We start from the raw sequence: 21,090 nt of genomic DNA on the forward strand, positions 1-21,090 counted from the left end.
CAAGAGAAACTTTGCAAGCTGATCATTCTCTTTATAGCTGTAATTTACAACATGATCTTAGAGAACTAGCAAAGAATATGGAAACAAAGAGCAGGTTCCTTACGATTTTGCAACAGTCCTCAAGTATTCAATTTTCCTCTCTATCACCAGGACCTCTCTCTCAATTGTAGACAGTTTGCGCTTGTCTGACTCCAGCCCAGCAGGTGAGTTCCCTGGTTCCAGATCCCTGAGTTGGACCATCTTGTCTTGCAGTAGTACTCCTATGCTCTGACAGTCCTGAAGAAACGTCCTCACATCAGCCACTCCAATCAGCTCAGAGCCCTTCTCCTCCTTCAGAGTTTCCATGCGGTCCCACCTTGGAGAGAGATAACCCGATTACTTGCATCCAGCCTCAGCTACTACCACAAAACTTGCCTTCACCTAGAGAGCTGATTCATTTATAGCCTTTGTTATACATGAGCTATATCCTTTTTCTATTCAGAAAAAGTCTTGTATAAAGATTTCATCAGGACTTAAGTGGGCTGAGGGGGTGAACACTAGCACTTCCCCACAACCTCAAAATTCATCTCAGTGCCATCTTAAGCAAGGGGACCCTGCTCACGTGACCAGAACACACTGGACATGATGCCAATAAACAACAGAGGTCAAAATCAGGACCCGGCTGTGCCTCTCAGTTCCAGCTGGGTGGCATGGTGCCAGAAGTATGTACACAACAGGTACTAAACATACTTGGTTCCTTTCAATATTTGTGAAGGGCACCCTCACCCTGATGTTTAAGAAGTAACCAAATCAGCTGCTGCAGTGCAATACAGACAGAACTGCTCTGAATCCATCGCTGTCACCTGTGGGTGGATTCAGGTTGTGCTTTTAACACACACACACACACACACACGAATTGCTGCAGTTTAAATACCTCAGTGTCAGGGGCCTAGAAGCACCTCCCAGTCCTGGAGGCATGACACCAGGCTCAGGGCCAGCCTAGAGCCAGTGCAGCTGAGTGCTGCCCCTTTACACCGGTGACAGTGGGGACAGGCTGCCAGGCAGCTCTGAGGATTGGGACTCACCTCTGGCCCTGGCTACCATCCCAGGCCTGTCCTGCTCGCCTCCCTGTGGGACTGGCCCTGCATGCTGAGGCCCCTCTCCCCATGCTGGCTCCCTATCCCAAAGGGAGCAGCCAGACCTCGCTGTGCCCTGACAGGCTGGCACAGGCCCATGCCTCACATCAAAAATGGGCTTCCTGGCCAGGCCACAGCCCTGCCCCCTCACCACAGACTAGTTGGGCGGTGGGGACTACGGGCTGCCCCCGCCCCGCCTGCCCTGCTCCCCGGCTGGGGCAGTGGGACAGGCTCTGGCTGCGAAGCCTGCCTGGGCCCCAGGGAGCAGCCCCTGCCCCTTTGCCCCAGTCCCTGTCTGGTGGCAGCAGCCACACCTGAATACAGCAAACCTCAGCCACATGGGAAAACCTCCCCTCAGGCCAATTCTGGGAGTTAAAAATCTATCAGATGGGTATTTTCTCGGTGTAGTCTAGATTGGGAGTGAAAGGTCAGCTCTCCAGTTGCCCCCGTGAGACAATCCTCTGTTTTATCAGTAGCACCTTTACCTGCTGTTGATCTCTTGCAGCCAAATCTGGATCTCAGCATATTTGCTGGGACTGATCTTTCCATATTTAACAGCTAAGTTTTCAATATCTCCCAGCTGGCCTTTGCCTGCAGCCAGTTCCATTAAAAAGCTCTAAAATACAAAAGATACAAGAACGCAGAACTTGAGGTTTTTCCATTTCTATGGACATGATTCTCAATAATCCGTCATATCCACTCATCTCACACTTTCACACTTGACTTCTCTGTTTACCTGTCCACTGACACCATACACACCTGCGCATGTAGTTCCCCTATAGCCCTTGTGACCTCCCCTGGTGTGCACACTATGCCTATGCATGCATGTCCCACCCCACTGGGATGCAAGCGCACTGCAGGATTTTTTCATCATCTGGCATTTTTCTTCAAGTGGCAGAAGATAAACCACAAAAAGAGTCCTTTTGTACCATGATATTTGTACAGGATACCACATCCACAGGAGAAGTTAAAGGGACATAATTACATCAGCTTCAATAAGCTTGGCATAGTTTATACGAAAGAAATAGCTGATCTGTGTGTGACTAAGTTGAAATGAATGAAAAGACTCTCAAAACTTCATTTCGCAACTTTATCTGTTCTCCCAAGGTCAATCTGATTTAAAAAGTGTCATCTGTGAGCAGGGAAAAGGGGTACCTGATATTTCTGCTGCATGACCTCCACATTGTCTGCTTGAGGCTGAAGAGTCCGGAAAATGTTCTCTTTATCTTTCATCCACGACTGAAATTCTTCGCAAGAGCTACAGAAGCGGTAATATCCAATCATCTCCTCCAGAGCCTTTTTTCTGTCCTGTAAAACAGATGAAGACATTTGTAATAACTCCTTGCCGTTTGAAGAAAAAAAGGATCCTTGCATTTAAACTACAATACACAGGTGGTAGTTTAGTAGTTTTGCAAGACGCTGCTGAAAGAGAACAGAACATGTTACCTTAAAATCACAATACTTCTTCCCAGAGCAACAGTGGTTTAAAAGCATAAGAGAAGCAGTTGGAGAGTGCTCAGCCCCTGACAGGCAGCAAGGCTGCTGTGCTGCTTACTGCTGCTGACTGAAGATTTACCTCAGTAATCTCAGGAATATGTAAAAGTCCCATACAACATGTTTTTGTTGGTCTTTAGGGCAGGATTGTGGCAGGTGGGAGTGCAAAGTAATAAATGGAGAATGCAGATTACGGTTGTTTATTTTTTCTAGTATCAGGTAAGACAGCCCAAAGATTTAGGGGCTGGAGCAAGCAAATATTAGGGGGAAAAAAAAAAAAGATTACACAGAATTACTCTTCATAAAGTAAAGGGACTAGAAGATAAATGTGAAGTTTGCCAATATAAAACATGTTTTGATACAAAACTTCAATGATAATCTTAAGCCTTGAAGCCCCACAGGGCTTCACAGGATTGAGGCACATTATTAAACTGAAAAGCAGAAGCTGGCACAGCACTTAACCTCACTTTGCACTGCTTTGGACTTGACTATTTTTGTGAACTGCAAAGCACTGGAGGGGATACTATACCTCAGCCATGCTCTGTAGATTTTCGTAAAGTGAATCTATTTCATCTTGGGTCTTCCAGATGTTCTCTGGAAGAAAATGAACATCTGGACTGGAGGTTCCAGGGAATGCAGCTTCAGATGTTGCCCAGGTTCGACTGAATGGTAGCTTAGTTGTCTTTTGATTTAAGTCACTTGTGGCTTCCATTTTCACCATCTGTTAAGCAAAATTTAACAGAATCAATGGATGAATATTTCTGATTTGGATAAAAATTTCACATGGAAGGAAAATTTGGACTTGCTAGTTCAAATCACAGCATTCTGACCCTTTAAACAAAACATTTCCAGTATTTGTTTGAATCTGTTTCCTTTGTTTTATTCTGAAAGAATGAACCAAAGAACTGAAAAACATTTTAGTTTTGTTTAAAGAAGTTTCATTTAGCTCATTTTAAAATATATTGATTCAGTAAAAATTCTCATTTTGTGCCCACATCAAGGTTGGTTGTTTGGTTTTTTTTAATTTTTAAAATTGCCAACAAACCAAGGAATTGACTATGCTCACAGTTCTATTTGTGGTGATGTTTTAGTACCTGAACATTTCCAGTTTCAAAGCCTGTGAGTGCCCTAGTGAATAAATGCTTTTATTTGCACATCGATACCATCTTGTCACACGCTTTTTCATGTTTAATGACAAAGCAATAAAATTTTTGTTCTAATATTAATGTTGGAATGATGAGGTAAAGGAAAGACCCAAAGTAGTGCTCATAGCTCTCAAACTGGTTTGGCTAAACATTGAGTGATCACAGAAGTCTGAAAGAAGCAAGCTATGAAATGTGTCATTCATCTCCCCTGAATTCTGTTGTCAAATGAGCTGATCTCAAGTCAAAAGTTCCCTTTTTGTCAAAAGTTCTCTTTCTAGTCAGTGAAAAAGAGGGGCATCTGCAGAGGTTGACTTCATCCCATGTGCCTTAAATATCCATCCGGGGATGGTACGAATTGCTCCTGGAGCTCTGGGATGGTTCATCACTACATTAGGATGCAGAAAGAATTTGTAAAGATGTTTAGATTACATGTCTGCTTTTTAAAGCTGATTGAAATTAATAATGTTATGAGAATAAAGAGCAAGAAGGTATTTGTGAGGACCGGTAGAGGGAGCTAATATAGATAAGCATATTTCTAGCATTTCACAGAACACTAATTAGGTGGGCTACGAGTGGCCAATGAACTTCTTTGTCATCTAAAAATTTGCCTCAATTCTAATTAAAAATTTCTTCTGAATTAAAAAAATGCTTTTGTTTAGGTCATTTGGAATATTCTATTCTGACAAAATCAAAATATCTTACATAATTAAAAACCGTTTCATTTAGGTTCTTCAACAAAATGTGACACAACCCCTCATCTACTTACTGCAGCTGGAGCTTGCTCTGCTGCAATGTCAGCCTGCTCTTTCAGGCGTCTCATCTCAGAGGAGTAGGCTGCAATCTCCTTCTCCAGGCGCAAGTGACGATGCAACAGCGCTTCAGCACTCGATTCATCTTTTCCATAGTCCTTGCTGGCCAGAAGGGGCTGCCTTTCTCGCAACCATGAATTTGCTTCATCGATGTCAGCAAAGTACTGAAGGAACACAGGGAAGAAAACACTTGGTTTCATCCTGAAATTATCATATCCAGCTCCTTCCTCTTTTGAAAATTATGAATAAGGAGAAATGCCATTAGGTCTGTAGTTATAAGGTTACTTCCAGGTGTTGTGAAAGCTATGAATAAGGTAGCTCTAAATCCGTGATATATTTCATGATCACATCAAGCACAGATAATTCACAGTGTGCTCGACAAGCCCACAAGCACAGAATCACAGTGAGTAAATAGATTCAAGGATTGCCTATATAACTCTTTAAAAACTCGTACTAACAAAAACTTTATGGTGCTTAATAGCAGTGGTAAAAGGAACCCACAATGTATTACGTTGGTAGGCACCACGTAATTCCAACAGATATTTTCTAAAGGTTCTAAGGAATAGTCCAACAAGGAACAATGAACTCGGTCTACAACAAAAGCTTTCTTCTTTTTTTCAAAATTTGCAGTCTGCCTGGCTATGGTTGTAAAAAAACAAAACAAGATTTTGAGATACAGAATAAAGGTACAACAGAAAAAAAGAAAACCCATAGTAGTGAAGGAAAAAGAAAGAAGAACTAAAACACTATAATGATGTTAAACTTACTAGACAGAAGAGAGAATTTAGACTTTGTCAAGAACAAAGCTGTTTTGTTTTGTTCAAATGTCTCATGGGAACAACAGACTAAGCAAAAAACTTAGGAAAGGGATACCTGAGATAATGTTATGTGATTTATGAATGATGCTTTTATAAGAGCTCTTTATTTGCAGATGTGTGAATGTTTGTAGGTGTAAAAGTGTAGATCAGAATGGCAGAGTCAAACATTTCCCAGGCTTTGGAAAGTTCATGGTCGATCCAAGTCTTACGGTATGTTCCTTTTGTTGTTGGGTTTTGTTTGGGCTTTTTTTCATGTTAGAAAAATGTCACACAGCTACCCAGATCCCGCCCTCAAAAAAGACTCTGCATCAGCACTATTATGTGAGCTATTTCCCTTAGCATTTTTAACTTAGAGCAACTCCCAGCTGCTCAAATCTCCTGCCTGGCTGACTTGCAGGAGGACTGAGACTTCGCTGCTGGAGATCTTTTTGAAGACCGACACCTGAAGGCTTCCTGCCACTGTTGCCCTGCATGCGGGGGCATGGGGCAGAACTGAGCCACATCTGTGTCCCCTATATCACACACCACAGCAGAGCCCTGCTTACCTGCTTGATGAGAGCTGCTGCCTGCAGGCGGCTTTTGCGATCAGCCACCTCATCTTGGAGCTGCTGCCACAACTTCTGGAGGTTGTCTGTCTGCCTCAGAATGTCCTCCTGGCGTGCAGGGTTCTTCTGGCTCAGGTCCCAGCCCCTCCTCATGACATCTGCACATAAGGCCCTGTGGGAATTGCACTCCGCTTCGAGAGCCTAGCAGAAGGACAGGAGACATATCAGCACAACTCACTCCCCACGAGCTGAGAGTGAAGGGGGGTCCTATTCTCCGCTACTGTGATACATATGTTTCCAAGAGCCCTGTGTCTTATCCATGCCTATGACTTTTCCCTGAGCCCTGAGATGACTGCCCCTTGGCTCCCCACACACATGTTACTGTCCTACTTTTTGCCTTTGATGTGGAGCTTGTTATGTAGTCTTCTGTGAGGGAGATACTTGTTTGTCGTCCACCAATTCAGCAGTCTTATGCCTTCCAGAAGCAACAAATACACAAACAGATGCACACAAATGCATATTAAAATTACAGAAGAGGCTCCTGTTTCAGTTTTGTCATGCAAGTTCTCAAGTCCACAGGTCTCTTCACTTGTTCACAGTGATTCTTTGCTGTAGGAAGGCAGTAGCTCATATAGCTAAACTTTTGATATTAGCCCACAGCAAGCACTTAGGGAAAGTGGTAACAGATTTGTAAGCTCACACAAAGTTATCCATCCTGCCTGTTCATATCTGTCATCTTCTCACCATCTTTTTCTTTCCCCACATCTCTCTTGGCCAGGAAAGGTAGGTGGGAAAAACAGAAACTAGCAACCTTTTTTCCCCTCACATCCAAACTGAGCTAATAAGGAGCCCAGTGTCTTCACTAGAAGCTGCACTTCTAGTCCAGTATGAAGCATATTCCTTCTCTACCCTTTCCTTCCCTCTTGGGGAAAAATCCCTACCCTATAAATTTTTTACAAATTCCAAACACTGGTCATGACATTTGAGATAACAAGTGGTTTGACAGCTTTCTTTTAAGTGCTGCTGACTGAACTGAAGGACATAGATGTTCTAAAATCTTGCTATAATACAAAGACAGGGCACCATCAGCAAAGTAAGATACCTTGTGCTTCTGAATAGAGGCTGTAATCTGGCTGACATCTTTCCCTAATGTTGTCATTCTTGCTAGCTTCCATTTCTCAGAGATCCACGATTCTTCCTCTTTGCAGTCACGGAAGAATTCAAAAAGCTTCAAAGCCTCTTCTAGCTGAGATTTTCTGAAGCAAAGAAACAAATAGTATATCTCAGTCAGAATTAGGGTCCCATGGAGACAATGGTAGCATAATCAAAGAAGAACTTAGAAAAACCAAAATTTGAATGCCTTTAATTCCTCTTTGTCATAAATTAATTTATTCATGGAAGAAGACAAAGGAAACAAAATTACATTTCCCTCTTCCTCTAGAACATGAGGAGATAACCACATGCTATTCGGACTTCACATAAAGCAAGTCATAATACATGCTGAGAATGAAGCTATTCATCTATGAAAACAAGTGATCTCTTTCAGTCAGCTGCGATCAAGACACTCAAGTTGCTTCTGTTATGTCTTTATAAATGGAGAAATGAAAAATTTCAAATGCTGGGAAGCTGTGTATTCTGATTAAGGGAGTGACTGGCCATCCTAATCAAGAAGAACAGAGCCATAAGCACAGCCCTACCGTGACTTGCTCAGGGCTGTAAGGTTCTGATAGAGCTGACGAAGCATCTGAACTTTCGCATAAAGCACTTCTGGTTTAACTGTGCTGTCCTTGCTGATTTCTGCTGTCCTCTGGGTGATGTGTGTCAATCTATCATCATAGGAAGAGATCTGCGAGTCAACCAAGTTGTGCTTCTGCAGCAAATCTACTACTTCCAGGAGCTGCTTCCCACAGTCCTGGGAATTCACTAGCACCTGCAAACAAAGTGAGAAATAAAAGGCATTGGCAGAGAGTGCATCCAGGGGCTCAGTACAAAGAAATCAGTTGAAAGGTTCCTGTTGACTCTCATAGCTTCTAAATGTGAAAGAATGATGTCAGTTAGGTAAAGCTGAAAAGCTGCCTAATTAGAGGAATCATACTTTTCTTTCAATTTCACAAGCTAGTGGCAACAATCCAGAGTTCCTGTCTACTGCAGTGCAAGTAATGGTCTCTTCAAATAAGCATCTGTTATCACACCTAAGTTATTTCTATTGATTAAGCACTCAAGGTCTCAGAATTCATGGGTGCAAGGAATAACCCTTTGCTGTACACCCATCTGTAGGCAGACTGATTCACAGTCTGTTTTTGGAGAATTCTACAATATCCCGTTTTATGGTACGTTTTGACTGCAATGTTTTTTTGTTTGAGGAACTTACTTGCCTTTGCTGTCTAAATAATGAAAATAAGTACTTCATAGTACTTAATTGGTGGCTGATGAAGATACCAAGTGCTTAAAAGTCTGTCCTCTTTCTAATTGTATCAATGGATACAATTATCAATCCTATTGTAGGATGTTGTCTTTCCTCACCGATCTTCTCCCATATCCTCAGGATATCATGGTTCCAACAAGATTATTACCATTAGGTGTTCTTTGCTTACTAACACTAGGACGGAAAGACTCATAACTTACAGATAGCCCTTATCTTTAATTTGAAATTCACAACATCATATAGCATGTTGACTCTTTCAACTTAGGTACAAGGCAACCTGTAGTCCTAAGGATTTTTCTGTCTTTGAATAAGACAAGGCAAGACCAAAGGATGTATATATACTTCCTGCCATTACAAAATCAATATGAAACCACTTATTTCCTATGCTAAAGAGAAGACTTTGGGCTCTGACACTCTGGTAACACTTGGAAATTCTTGCTAAAAGCAATCACTGTTCACTTACGGTGGAACTTTTCTCTCTCACAAGTTTAGATACCTGAAAGCCAGACATAGGCCTGAGCTAGTCCTTACCTATATAATCACTGGAAGTACTTCCAGAAGGTAATTCAGAAGAATTACGTGGAATGGGAACAGGAAGTTGTTTTATTCCACTTTTGCTTTTACACTTCTAAATTTAGGTGAGATTATTTCCCATCTTTATTTTACTACATAACTTGAACCTGTAGTGCACTCCCTGTAATACCATATCTGGCTTTCTGATTAGGGAGAGCCCCTGTAGCAAAGCCTGTTTTTTCTCATGTAGTTATCTGCAATGATGAATTGAAATGCACAGTTAGGCATCTAAGTAAAAATGGCGTATTTTTTCTATAACTGATAGGCTTATCTTTTGTTGGCACCAGGCAGCCCCTGAAACATGGGGGCTTTTTTAGGGACACAAACTGATAGCAGTGCAAGCTGTGTGCCGGTGGAGAGGGGTCAGTACCTGCAGCTCTTTCAGCTCCTCCGTAATGGCATCAATGTCCCTCAGGAGGCCCAGAATTTCCTGCATTGTACCCAGGGAATGTTGTCGTCTCTGCAGCTGGTCCAGCAGATCCTTCCATTGCTTTGAAATGCTGTTTTGCCTACAAAGGAAGGGAGAGAAATGACCAGTTTGGACCAAAGACTTTGGGCAGCACTGGGAGATTCTCAGTGCTTGCAGCTTTAGAGGAGCTAAATGAACACACACAACTCTTGCCACTAGTGCAAGAGGACAGGCCATGATCACAAAACAGGTCAAAGCAATGTTGTTATCTGATTAGTGTGATCATGGAAAGGAATTTTGACTAGTACATCAACTGTCATTGACTTTTTTTAATTTAGATGTTTTTTATGGATCCTCATACCTGACATCCCACATTGCTTTCATTTGATAGAATGGAAAGGCTTGGAAAAAAAGAAGTGGTCTTTAAATGGCTGCTTAAAGTAAAAAATTAATCATCTAAACCATATCATGAGTCACAATCTGATCTCATAAAGAGTTTGGTTTAGTCTTTCATAATTGTTTTTCTTAGTTTTCCCACAGGTTTCTGATTTTGTCTGAACTTAGAAAAGCATTGAAATACCACGAGAGAAGTTATTTGTACGGCATTCTTAGCCATTCCCAAATCAGGCTATATTGATAATCAGAGAAGTCATAATTTCTCAAGATTTGCTCCAAACTGGAGTCAATCTGAGAAGACTTTGTGCCTTAACTAATCTGTATCTCCCCAAACTACACACTGAAAAAGAAATGTGTTGATTTGGAAAAAAAATGTATTCCTCTAAGCATTTTGGATGGAAGATAGAATTTTTGGCAGAACAAGTATTTTCATATCTAATGAAAATATCTTAAAACTATTTTTCACCAGAAATCAGTCTGAGGGTTTGATCATTCAAGAAAAAAATTAAAATTTTAAAGAAGGTGAAGCATTTGTCTTATCTGCTGAAACTGTTCACAGGTAGAAGAAATTCCTGCCAGTTCTACCCATGAGGAGCAGAGCTACGATTCTTAGCTACAGTTCATTTTCTTCCACCACACCACAGAATTTCAACTAATTTCAACCTCCACCACTACACAGTCTCATGACCGTCACTCACTTCTTCACAATTTGGTCTTTGCCATGATAGTTCTCCTGGCTGATGACTGTGGCCATTTCATCCAAAGCTGTGAAGCGTTCCCTCCTGGGGAGTACATCTGCCACAATGGCTTCCAGCTTCTTACTGGCAGCCTCCATCCTGTCTGCACTCTCCGGCCAGAAGTTCTGCTTCCCAATCACTTTCCTCATGTCTTCCAAGTAGGACTCACGCAGGGCTGCTTTCTTCAGGAACCTCTGGGCTAGCTGTTCCAGCCTTTCTAGCCTCAGCATCTCCTTCTGCAGTGCTTTTCCCCGGTTGTGTTCTGCCTTTTCCAGGATAATCCAGTGCTTTTCCACATCCTGCAGCATCCTCCCCTCTGGGGGTAAGTATGGCCGTTGGTTGTTGGCTCTCTGCTTGGTCCTGATGTTGAAGAGATGAGCTTCAATCATGCCCTTCTCTTGATATTTGGGGGGTTTCTCCACAGTGCGGAAGGTCTTGAAGTTGGCCATGAGCAGCCACATTTCCTGAAGAGAGTTGGGGAAATGGCGGTCATCCAGTTCCGTCACCTTCTGTTTAATCCATTTCAGGAGGTCAGAGACCATCTGCTCATATAGAAGCTTCAAGTCATCTATCTCCTTCAGGAAGAACACGATCTGTGATGGGAATATGAAGTTACAAGCCACATAAGAAGCAGACTGAAGCAAGGTGGGTGAACAGAAAACAACATCTTCATAAACCAAGCTTAGGATTCAAATAGTTGAATATGTGTCAGGAAAATAGTATTTAACAAGCAGGTTGCCACAGTCATCACATTTTTGTACCAATGTGATGATAGCTGTTACATCTGAGGCCAGGTGAAATCCTAGAATAACCTTCTATAAAACACAGATAAATAAATATTATTTAATGTCTCATTTCAGTTTTTATTTAAGAAAACATTAATTTAGGAATAAACAGCATGCATGTGGAGACTGTTAGCAGTTCCTCTGCAGGCTGACTAGAAAGCAAGAATCCCAAACTGAGGGTTCAGATTTTTTGTTTCACAATGGAAAAAACAGATTTTTTTTTTTTTCCTATTCTCATTCCTAAAACCAAAGTAATTCTATCCCATCTAATATGCAATTACGCCTTCTTAGCTTCACCACCTTAGGCTGTTAGGAGACCAGCTGACAAGATCCTGGTTCTCTCACATGCCCACAGCAGACTGTGGTCAAACAATCCCTTCTCAATCTCTTCTGTTGGAGCTACTTCTCTTTATATAAATTATTAGAGAATGTCTCCTAGCCAAACAGGGGTTTGGTAAGGATGTTAACTCTGATTCAATACTGATTTTCCAAGTCCAGGACATTTATCTGTTTCGTTTGTGATCTGACCTGCCTTTATTTCAAGTTCAGGTAAAACACTGGAGCAAACATTTAGAATGAAATCCATAATGAAATAAAAAGTGTTAGAATGAAATCATCCTTTCTTTCCATTTTACATTTTTTTCCATCTTTGTCTTTTTACTTTATATTTTTTCCTCGCCCTAACTTAGTAGCCCTCCTGCAGATGTCAGGTTTAATGCTGAACAATGTTGTCTGCCTCTGTCATTCCCCTGAGCCCACCTGCTCCAGCCAGGCAGATTAGTAAGGGAGATGGCACTGAGCAAAGACCCAGTCCCTGCAAGTGGTAATCTGCTTTTACCTACCAGAAAGCGCCCTTGGCAATGAATAAGTGTCACAGTGTTGGAAGAGGAGTAAAACAGCACCAACCTTTAGTGCAGGAAAAGCAGCCCGTGACATCAGGGCTCCCTTCTGTATTTTCTGCCATCATACCCAGCTCTTGCTGAAAGATCCTAGCAAATGCATGGTCACCTCACATGGGAGGGGGAAAGGAGATTTACCTCCCCAAGCTGATTGTCTCTGCCATCCTGGTCACACGCTTAGTCTGAACTCAAAGGCTTCCTTGACACATTCAGGCTTCCCTCCCCAATCCTCTTAGTAAATTCAGAGCTGGCTATTTGAGGGGACTAAGGACATGAAGAGATTAACATCCGTTTCATTCTCCTTCTGAATGTTTGTGTGTGTCAGAATGCAGGAAGACAGAAACACAATATTAGAGAGAGGCTAAAAATAGGGAAGGAGTCAAAGAGAGAAAAAGAAACAGGTAAGTGGAAAGAGAGAGAAAAGAAAGAATAAATATACCTATACAAAATGGAAAAAACAGTGGAGCACAATAAGAACTGAAAAAGGACAGAGTAAGAAATACTCTTTCTGTTTTTTCCCATAATACAAAAGTTATGGCCTATTTGATCCTTATAGTTCCTTATATACATGCTTAGTGACTCAAGGACTATCTCAGGCTTATCAGAAGAAAAGTGATGTTTCCTGGCCAAAATCCAGAGACTCACATGTTGACCAGTCAAATCCTACTGCCCACTCTCCTCATTGATGCCCAATCTTTGACCTAATTCCAGGTCCTGCTTTCCTCTGATGCTTCTCTTCAGAGAACATCACTGTTACTGACACGTGTTTCGGCATCATCTTGTTCTTGTCCCAGACCACTTTGTTAGCTGAGCAAACCCTGCTTTGCAAAAGCTTTTCACCTTGTCACCACCAGGGAAGTCTTAGTTTGGATTTTTGTGCCTCCCATTAAGCAATATATTCCCCCTCTCAACTGCACAGGCAGTTCTCTGAGTCCAGATATTCACGTAGGTAGGACCCATCCTGGGTGTGTAGGTTTTCTGTGAGCTATTTGTTTTGTATTTTTGACAAAACCAGAACAGATTATTCTGAAGGTAGAAAAGAAATTCTCTCTAAGGAAAGTGGTCTTCAGTGGAACAACTACAAAATTCCTTCAGTTTTTCATCAACAGGATACAAGTTGTTTTTAATATAACTCATGATCGTATGTGAGACAAAATGTATGTGGAAACTGAAAAAAAAATTTTTTTAGCTTTGGGTTTTTTTTCCCTAGGAGTGTTTCCCCTACACTCCCTCATTTTTCATGTCTTCCCCCCGCCCCCCATTTTGTACCTGACTAAGGAGTTAGAAAGAAAGGATGAGGATTTTCACAGGAAATAAAAATCCAGAGTAGTCTCATAGAATAAGGGATCATCTTTCCTATTAAATCAGAAAATTGTTGACTAGGTCTGCTTTTGCCTAGCAGTAATCCTCCCAAGATTAATGAGATCCGTATGCCTCAGGCTGCCTTGGAGCCGCATCAGTTCTCAAACAGAAACTGTGAGGTCAAAAAGGGATTCATTTTCAGTGAGATAAATGCAATCTCCTTTCGAGATCAGAGAGTCTACAGACACTTCTCAAGATTCAAGTGACGATAAAAGGTCTTTCAAATGGCTGTGCCATTTGATTCAGTTCAAATGATCCTGAAGCTGAGCTTGCACAAAAAACCCCATTTCCAACGTAAATTTAGCTTTACATATTTAACTTTTAACTTCTGAAGATAGCAATGCACTTACTTTGGTAAGTCGCTTTTGTATTGTCTGGCCTTGTTTCAGCCTGGAGAAGTAGTGGTAATAGAGTGACACGTAAGTCATGATGGATCTCTCATCTGGGTAGGGTATTGCCACATCCTCAGCATCAAGCAGTTTGCTGATTCCCAGCTCTTTCTCAGCAACATCGAAGGCATTGTTCAGATTTTTGATGGGCTGGTCCTGCCGCAGTGAGCTATAGTGGATAAGATCAGGCCTGGGCAACGAGAAGAACAGGGCGTGGAGGGGAAGAAAGATTTATGTTTGTCATAAGTTCTTTCAGATTATAAACTATAAACTGTTTATTAGACTAAGGAATGTGAAATTAATGCTGAAATTACTCTGTTTGACCCTGAGCTTCATTCAAGAGCATCGTTCCTTGCCTACATAACAGGAAGAAAATTGTCCTTTATGAACTTAGTGGCACTTCCAGAAAATCTCTGCCCTTCACTTATTTCTCCTCTTCACTGACGGGTGAAAACCAAAGCCCACTAGAGAGGCAATTCTGAAAAGGGAGGTGACTCCCAGCTGGGGAAGTTACAGGATCCCACCGTGGTATCCTGCCAGAAGATACAGCAGAACTGTTAATGGGAGAAGAAATGTTCAAGGTTCTCCCAGGTGGTTTCTCTCTCCTGCCTTGGGCTATTTTCTTTACACTTTTTCAAAGGGCCAGAGAAGGGAGAAAGAAAGAGATTAAGAGGTTGCTTACTCTGTTACAATTGAACCAGAAGGTATACATGCTCACAAAGTTCATACAATAAAACCCGTCTCTACAATAATAACTTTTGAAAAAGAGCAATGGGAACATGACTGAGGGGCTAAGACCAAATAATGGGCAGCATTGTTCAGATGTGTGATATTCCCTTGGAAATTCAATTTTATGCCCAACTAAAGGAACTACCAAGCAGGAGCTTTTGGTCATTCCTTCCTCAGAGAGAGAATATCCATTTAAGAAAGGAGAGTCTTCAGTGAGAATGAGCAAACAGAGAATTTGACAGTTTCTTGACAAATACTTGTAATTCAGACCCTGGAACAACTTGTGCCGGACCTAGAAACATCAATGAGCAGCAACTCCTGAACTGATCCATCAGATCTTACCTGTGAGCATGTATGAGTGCGTTGAAGGCCAGCCCATCACTCCAGCTTTTGGAGAAGTCCTTCACATTCACATTGGAATAGCTAGCAGTTTTATGCTGACACCAGAGTAGTAAGGCTTCATTGGCAAATAGAACATCAGCTCTGCCTCCAAATTCTTCCTGTGAAGAGAGCAGGGAAAGAAAAATCAGTGTGAACAATATATGGAAGTAGCATCAGTGGGTTTACGTTTATGTTCCCAAAGATCACTTTGTATTACTTCTGTCCTATTCACAAATCCCCTCAAAGTCATAACTTGCAGACTGTATCTGCCATGAAGGTAGAATGATTTAACATGAAGGTAGTTTTCTATTAAAGTAAAAGTGAATTGAATGAACTCAGAAATTATAATGTGAAATGCAGGTGTTAAAAAGTTTTTAAATGTTTCTCTTCTGCAAGGTTTGTAGAAATCAAGTGGAAAGCAAAGCTCAGTTTATTTGCTTCCTTAGCTGTGAACTAGAACGCAGAAACAAAATATCATGTATCCAGGTCTAATGTTAGAAATTATTAACTTTGATTTCATAATACCTTCATAGGATCTTATCTTTCATGTACTTAGAGTACATGTTAAATAATTTTAAAAATAATACTTTTCTTCAGAGAAAGAGCAAAGGAGCAGCATGCAGTTGAAATCTAGAGAGAAATGTCGTCAGAGAAATTCTTTCTGGAGTTAAAAGCCAGCAAAAGTTTGTGGAAGAGAGTGAGGAACATGAATATCCTATCTATCTCCAAGTTACTGTTTTCTGTCTCTTTAAGAAACTACAAAATGGATTCAATTGCTTTTAGAAATTGCTGGCTGAGTAACTGGGTAATATTATAAGATTTGCATGATCAAAATGGTCGGGAAACATCATCAAAACGGTCCTTGCCAGCCTGAAACTCTACAAAGTCTCTGAAATACTCTAATCAGGCAAAAAGACAAAGACACCATTTTACCTTATCAAGTTTGATAGATGAAATCTGAAATCGAAGTATAATGATCCAGATAAGTCCCAGGATTAAGGTTCTGTCACCATCTACGATATTCTCAGGACCAATCACTTTTACTTGTACCTGCTAATAAACCAAGATCTGTTCAGCATAAAAGTACTCATGTCTAGCTCTCTGAAGGAGATATCTGTGTAACAAGCTGTTACTGAAGAGGGTGTTCAGGCTGTTTTCTTAAGGAAACAGGTTTTATATGATCTCTTCATTCGTCTATATACCTGCGAGCTCCCATGTTCACACTCTAGCTCTCATGTGCACCAAAGATGAGTTTCAGCAAAAGCCTGGCAAAGGGACGGTGGTCTCAAAGATTTAAAGTTCCTATAAGGGTTTTGAAAACTGGTGGTTAAGGAAAGGAAAGAAACACAATTCAGTGCTCTTTTCCTCCAAAGCAGCGACAACAGGGCAAACTCAGATACCATCTCCTCTGTCTGGTCTCCAGCTAGCTAGTCAGCATATAGCCCTTGGGCTCACCAAACAGTACAAACATCCTACTAAACAAGCCATGACTGCCTTCTCCACTATTACCTGAGCAGCAAGCAGGGTTGTAGTTTATGTCAACAAGGCGATATCTTTCCAAGAAGTCTGAGCATGCTATACTGGCTCCTGCTATCTGCATGATGCCCTCTCTGGAGGCTGGACTCATGTGACAAGTGATGGTTGGCTGGTCCAGCTGGCAGAGCCTGGATGTGTACATACTACTGGGCCTTAAATGGTGTGTGCCCTTAACAGGCATGTGTTAGCTGGAGCCCTCTGCTGTATTGCATCTGTTTTGTAATTAGCAAAAATCCAGACATTATATACTTTCCCATGTCTACTGCTATGAAACCCCTCTGCTCCTTTGGAATTCATAGCACAGAGTTTTGTGAGATGATTTTCCAGAGAGGTCTACAATAAATCGTTTGCTCGGAAAAGAAAAAAAATTACATACTAACTTGTAGCTGAAATGAGGATGCACAACTGGAATAAATAAAACCACTGCAATGACTTGCTGAAACTGTTAGAATCAGAGCTCTAAAAATCTCCGGTTTTATACCTGGTAGCTTCACCTTTGCCTAATGATGTTTGCTGTCCCCCAACATCTGGGAAAACATAACATTTAGAAAGATACAGAAATGCAGTACATTTTCATTTAGGTGTGACTTGTTCTGGGGGAACATTAGCTGTTTATAGTCATGTTACTCAAATAACAAAGAAATTCAAATCTGATGACTTTTTTTCTTTTAATAAAACCCTGGCCTGTCTTCAAAGAATATCTTATTGTGTATTAGAGCGGGAAATTATAGTGAACATAATACTCTAATTAGTTAGTAACATACATAAGCTGTTGTGATCACTAATATCAATATTAACTTACCTTGGATTTCAGAAATGTGATGGCTTTGCTGTTGTTCTCTAGAAAATGCACTCTCATCTTTCCCCGGTTTGGTCTGGGCAAAGCCTCTCCAGAGAGCAGCTCCAGGAGTTGCATGAGAGAGATGCCATCCTTCAAGTCTGTGTAAATATCTTTTATCTCAACCTTTACCTGCGAAGACCAGTCAGACAATACAGACTCTGGCTGAACATTTGGCCCACAGAACCCTCTACTTCTAATACTAAACAAACAACACCTTCTTGCTGTTTCACTGAGTCTTCTGTATGTCAGTGCATATATACGAAGTGATGAAGCGTAATTCACAAAAAATGGATTTGCAGGAGGACTGACATTATTTATGAAAGTAGGCTGAAGTAAAAAAAAAAACAACCAAACCACAACTGAGCAAATAAAGAAAAAAACAAAAAAACAGGAGATTTTGAAAAATAATTTAAAAAATTAGCATTTTCAAAATCAAACATTTTGGAAGTGCTGACTTTTTTTATTTCAATTCAAATGAATCTTTTCAACTTTTTATTGAGCAATGCATTTCATTTAAAAATTGAGCTGATAATGCCATTCAATGACTCTGGTTTTGCTCCATAGTCTCAACAAAGTCTGTTATATCCTGCTTAGACGTACGCTACCACCCAAAGTCTCCATATTTTTAGCCAGAGTCTCACGCTAAGCGAAAGATTAAGATCTTTTACCAAAATGTATTTCATTGCTGCCAGTAGTGAGGTCACCCAGTGCTTAGGTGATACAACATGACATAGTGGGTTACTCTGACCTAACAAGAACTTGCCTTGGGTGTTTCCTTTTGGCCTTATGCAACTAGCCATCAAGAAGTAACATTAAAACCATACCACACACCCAACAATAATTTACTGTGATTCTGAAATCACGGTAAATAATCTTTTTGTCTTCAGAAAAAAAAAAACTCTGAAGTGAAGTAGTAGCTTTTTAAATTCAGAGAATACTTACATGTAGGGGGAAAAAAGGGCAAGTAACAGACGTGCTTTTTCATTCGTGACCAATTATTAATCAATTTAACAGATCTTTTCTCCAGAGAAAGAAGAAAACACTGAAAGTGTAAAAGCCACTCAGAGAGACTTTAAGTCTGTACTGTGTGTGGAACAAGAATTTACAGCTTTCTCTGACTGAGTATCTCCATGAAAAACTCCCTGCTTAGTTGCCAACTTTATTTCTTTTTGTATCTTCAATAAACTTAAAATTCTACCTACGTTATATTACCATAAAAAAAGTTAAAGCTGTTATATTCTGTGACACTTCTATAAATGAAGAACAGTTCCATTTAAATTTGTAAATTGACAATCTTCATATATCTGCTTTATGCCTCACCCAGCAATAGTTTTAATAGCTTTGTTGCGTCATTCTTCTCATAAAGATACCAGTCACAGATTGCTTAACAAATTCAATCCAATGGCATCCTTAGTGCTAGACTTGAAGTAGTCAACAGTGCAACTGAGAATACTGCAGTGTCCTGTAGTATGATCCACTCACGTTAAAGTGTGTGTTGAAAAGCTGAGACTACATTGCTGAGAAGACCTAGATAAGCTGTCAGTCTCTGCACCATTTCTTACCGTATATGGTTTGGAAAGCTCTTGCAGGCTTTTTTCCCCATGCTTTTATGATACATGAACAAGTACTGTGCAGGAAGTTAAGACTGACATTTTAATCTTTGAACTTGAAGGTGTTTTTAAAATGTGAAAGTATATATATTTATCTGTAGCTAAACAGAAATAATTTCCTACACCATAAAAACCTAACTTTCTGCAGGTGGCAAAATGAGAATGTGTTTTGCAGTTCTTCTCTCACGGTAAGAAAAATAAATTTAAAAGTTTGTTGTGCTCTGAGGCTGCCTTTGCACCAATCACCAACTTAAAACATTACACTGGAAAAAATGCACCTAGTACTGAAACATCATATAATAGTGATGAGCTAGAATGGAACCAAGAGGCCTGGTCCTCTTTGGTGTTGCCAAGGACCATTTTCATTAATACCAACTACAGACTCTAGAAAAGGGAATTGGGTTTGGATGATGTAATTCCCTACTGTGACATAGTGTCCTGGTTTCAGCTGGGATAGAGTTAATTTTCTTCTTAGTAGCTGGTACAGTGCTGTGTTTTGGATTTAGTGTGAGAATGATGTTGATAACACGCTGATGTTTTAGTTGTTGCTAAGCAGTGCTTATCCCAAGTTAAGGATTGTTCAGTTTCCCATGCTCTGCCAGCAAGCAGGTGTGCAAGAAGCTGGGAGGGAGCATAGCCAGGACAGCTGACCCAAACTAGCCAAACGGATATTCCATACCATAGAACATCAAGCTCAGTATATAAACTGCAGGGAGCTGGCCGGGAGAGGCAGATTGCTGCTCGGGCATCGGTCAGTGAGTGGTGAGCAATTCCATTGTGCATCACTGTTTTTTGTTTTTCCTTGAGTTTTATTTGGGTTTTTTTCCTTTTTTTTTCCTTTTTTTTTTTGTTATATTCCTTTTCATTACTATTATTATTACTATTATAATATTTCATTATTACTATTGTTAGTATTATATTCTACTTTAGTTATTAAACCATTCTTATCTCGACCCACGAGTTTTACCTTTTTTTCCTGATTCTCCTCCCCATCCCACTGGGAGGGGGGAGGAGTGAGGGAGCAGCTGCATGGTGCTTAGTTGCTGGCTGGGGTTAAACCACAACACAGCTACATCATTTGTGCCTGAAATGAGTTTATCTGCAGTAAGTCTGGAGACTTTTGGAATATGTTGGAGTTACCCTGCACATACAAATCAACTGTACACTAGCTCTGAAGCTTTTTGGAAGTCTGAGACTTACTGAAAACAAACTGGTCTGTACTTGCGTGGTAGTATGTCTGAAATTGCTAGACTTAAGGCAACTTTTTCAGAGCCATTGAGCAGCAATTCAAGCTGGACTGATCAGGCAAAGCAGAAAGTCTTAAATTTTGGCCAGGCAATTAAGAATTGAGCATTGTTTGGGGAAATCCAGACATTTACAGATACTTTATTTGTAGGAAAAAGAAGAGCAAATAAAGATCTTCCTCTGAGATGATCACCAAGATGTCCACCAAGTGGACATCAGAATATGAGAGGATTATATAGTCTACAAAAGTGAACCCTGATTTCAGGGAAGACTGGTAACAATGGACAATGGAGACAGATGTAAGGTAAAAGATAGAGGCTGGAGCACTCTAGTTAGTCAAAGCCTTCCTTGCGTGCATATATGTGTAATGACAACACTCAGGAAAAATATGTAAAAAATAACATAAAAAAATAACACAATGGGTGAAATAAATAAAATAAAAACCAGGAAAAAAATCCCCAAATTGAAGGAGCTACCTACATTATTCCTGAAGAAGACATTGTTCATCCAGTTGGTGAAGGTTTTCTTTTGCATGGACATACGCTGCTCCTGCAGCTTTTTGATATGATCTTTTTCATATTCGGTACCCATGGTCACCTAGAAAGTCAGAAACTCCAGTGAGGTGCTCAGTGCTGAAGAGATCTGCCTGGCCAGCTACAAAAAACAATAACATGCCCAGTGTATGTAGGGAACCCAGCCCCAACGGGTGCAAGATTCAATACCACACCCAGTATAATACCTTAATTTCCTTTTGCTTGTACTTTGCGCTTTAATTTCACTCAACTTTATTTTTAACTTACTTGAGTTCTCCCTTTTAAAATGTATCTCTAGTTTCAGGATGAAAATG

The 21,090-nt window shown here is 40.6% G+C and overlaps 1 protein-coding gene across 1 annotated transcript in view; it reads right to left on the minus strand.

The window, feature by feature from the left end:
* SPTBN5 (spectrin beta, non-erythrocytic 5) overlaps window positions 1-20,834 on the minus strand; it is a 102,444-nt gene extending 81,610 nt beyond the window's left edge. Inside the window, exons 1-15 of the mRNA XM_050898302.1 lie at window positions 20,724-20,834; window positions 17,350-17,517; window positions 15,945-16,064; window positions 14,973-15,130; window positions 13,863-14,091; window positions 10,428-11,059; window positions 9,295-9,433; window positions 7,624-7,856; window positions 7,029-7,182; window positions 5,927-6,127; window positions 4,521-4,727; window positions 3,139-3,330; window positions 2,271-2,423; window positions 1,601-1,731; window positions 104-355 (exon numbers count right to left, since the gene is read on the minus strand). Coding sequence (XP_050754259.1) covers window positions 104-355; window positions 1,601-1,731; window positions 2,271-2,423; window positions 3,139-3,330; window positions 4,521-4,727; window positions 5,927-6,127; window positions 7,029-7,182; window positions 7,624-7,856; window positions 9,295-9,433; window positions 10,428-11,059; window positions 13,863-14,091; window positions 14,973-15,130; window positions 15,945-16,064; window positions 17,350-17,517; window positions 20,724-20,834 — 3,080 coding nt within the window. The remainder of the gene's footprint in view (window positions 1-103; window positions 356-1,600; window positions 1,732-2,270; window positions 2,424-3,138; window positions 3,331-4,520; window positions 4,728-5,926; window positions 6,128-7,028; window positions 7,183-7,623; window positions 7,857-9,294; window positions 9,434-10,427; window positions 11,060-13,862; window positions 14,092-14,972; window positions 15,131-15,944; window positions 16,065-17,349; window positions 17,518-20,723) is intronic.
* Between the last annotated feature and the right edge of the window lie 256 nt (window positions 20,835-21,090).

This window comes from Gymnogyps californianus, chromosome 5, assembly GCF_018139145.2.
Source record: "Gymnogyps californianus isolate 813 chromosome 5, ASM1813914v2, whole genome shotgun sequence".
Taxonomy (NCBI): domain Eukaryota; kingdom Metazoa; phylum Chordata; class Aves; order Accipitriformes; family Cathartidae; genus Gymnogyps; species Gymnogyps californianus.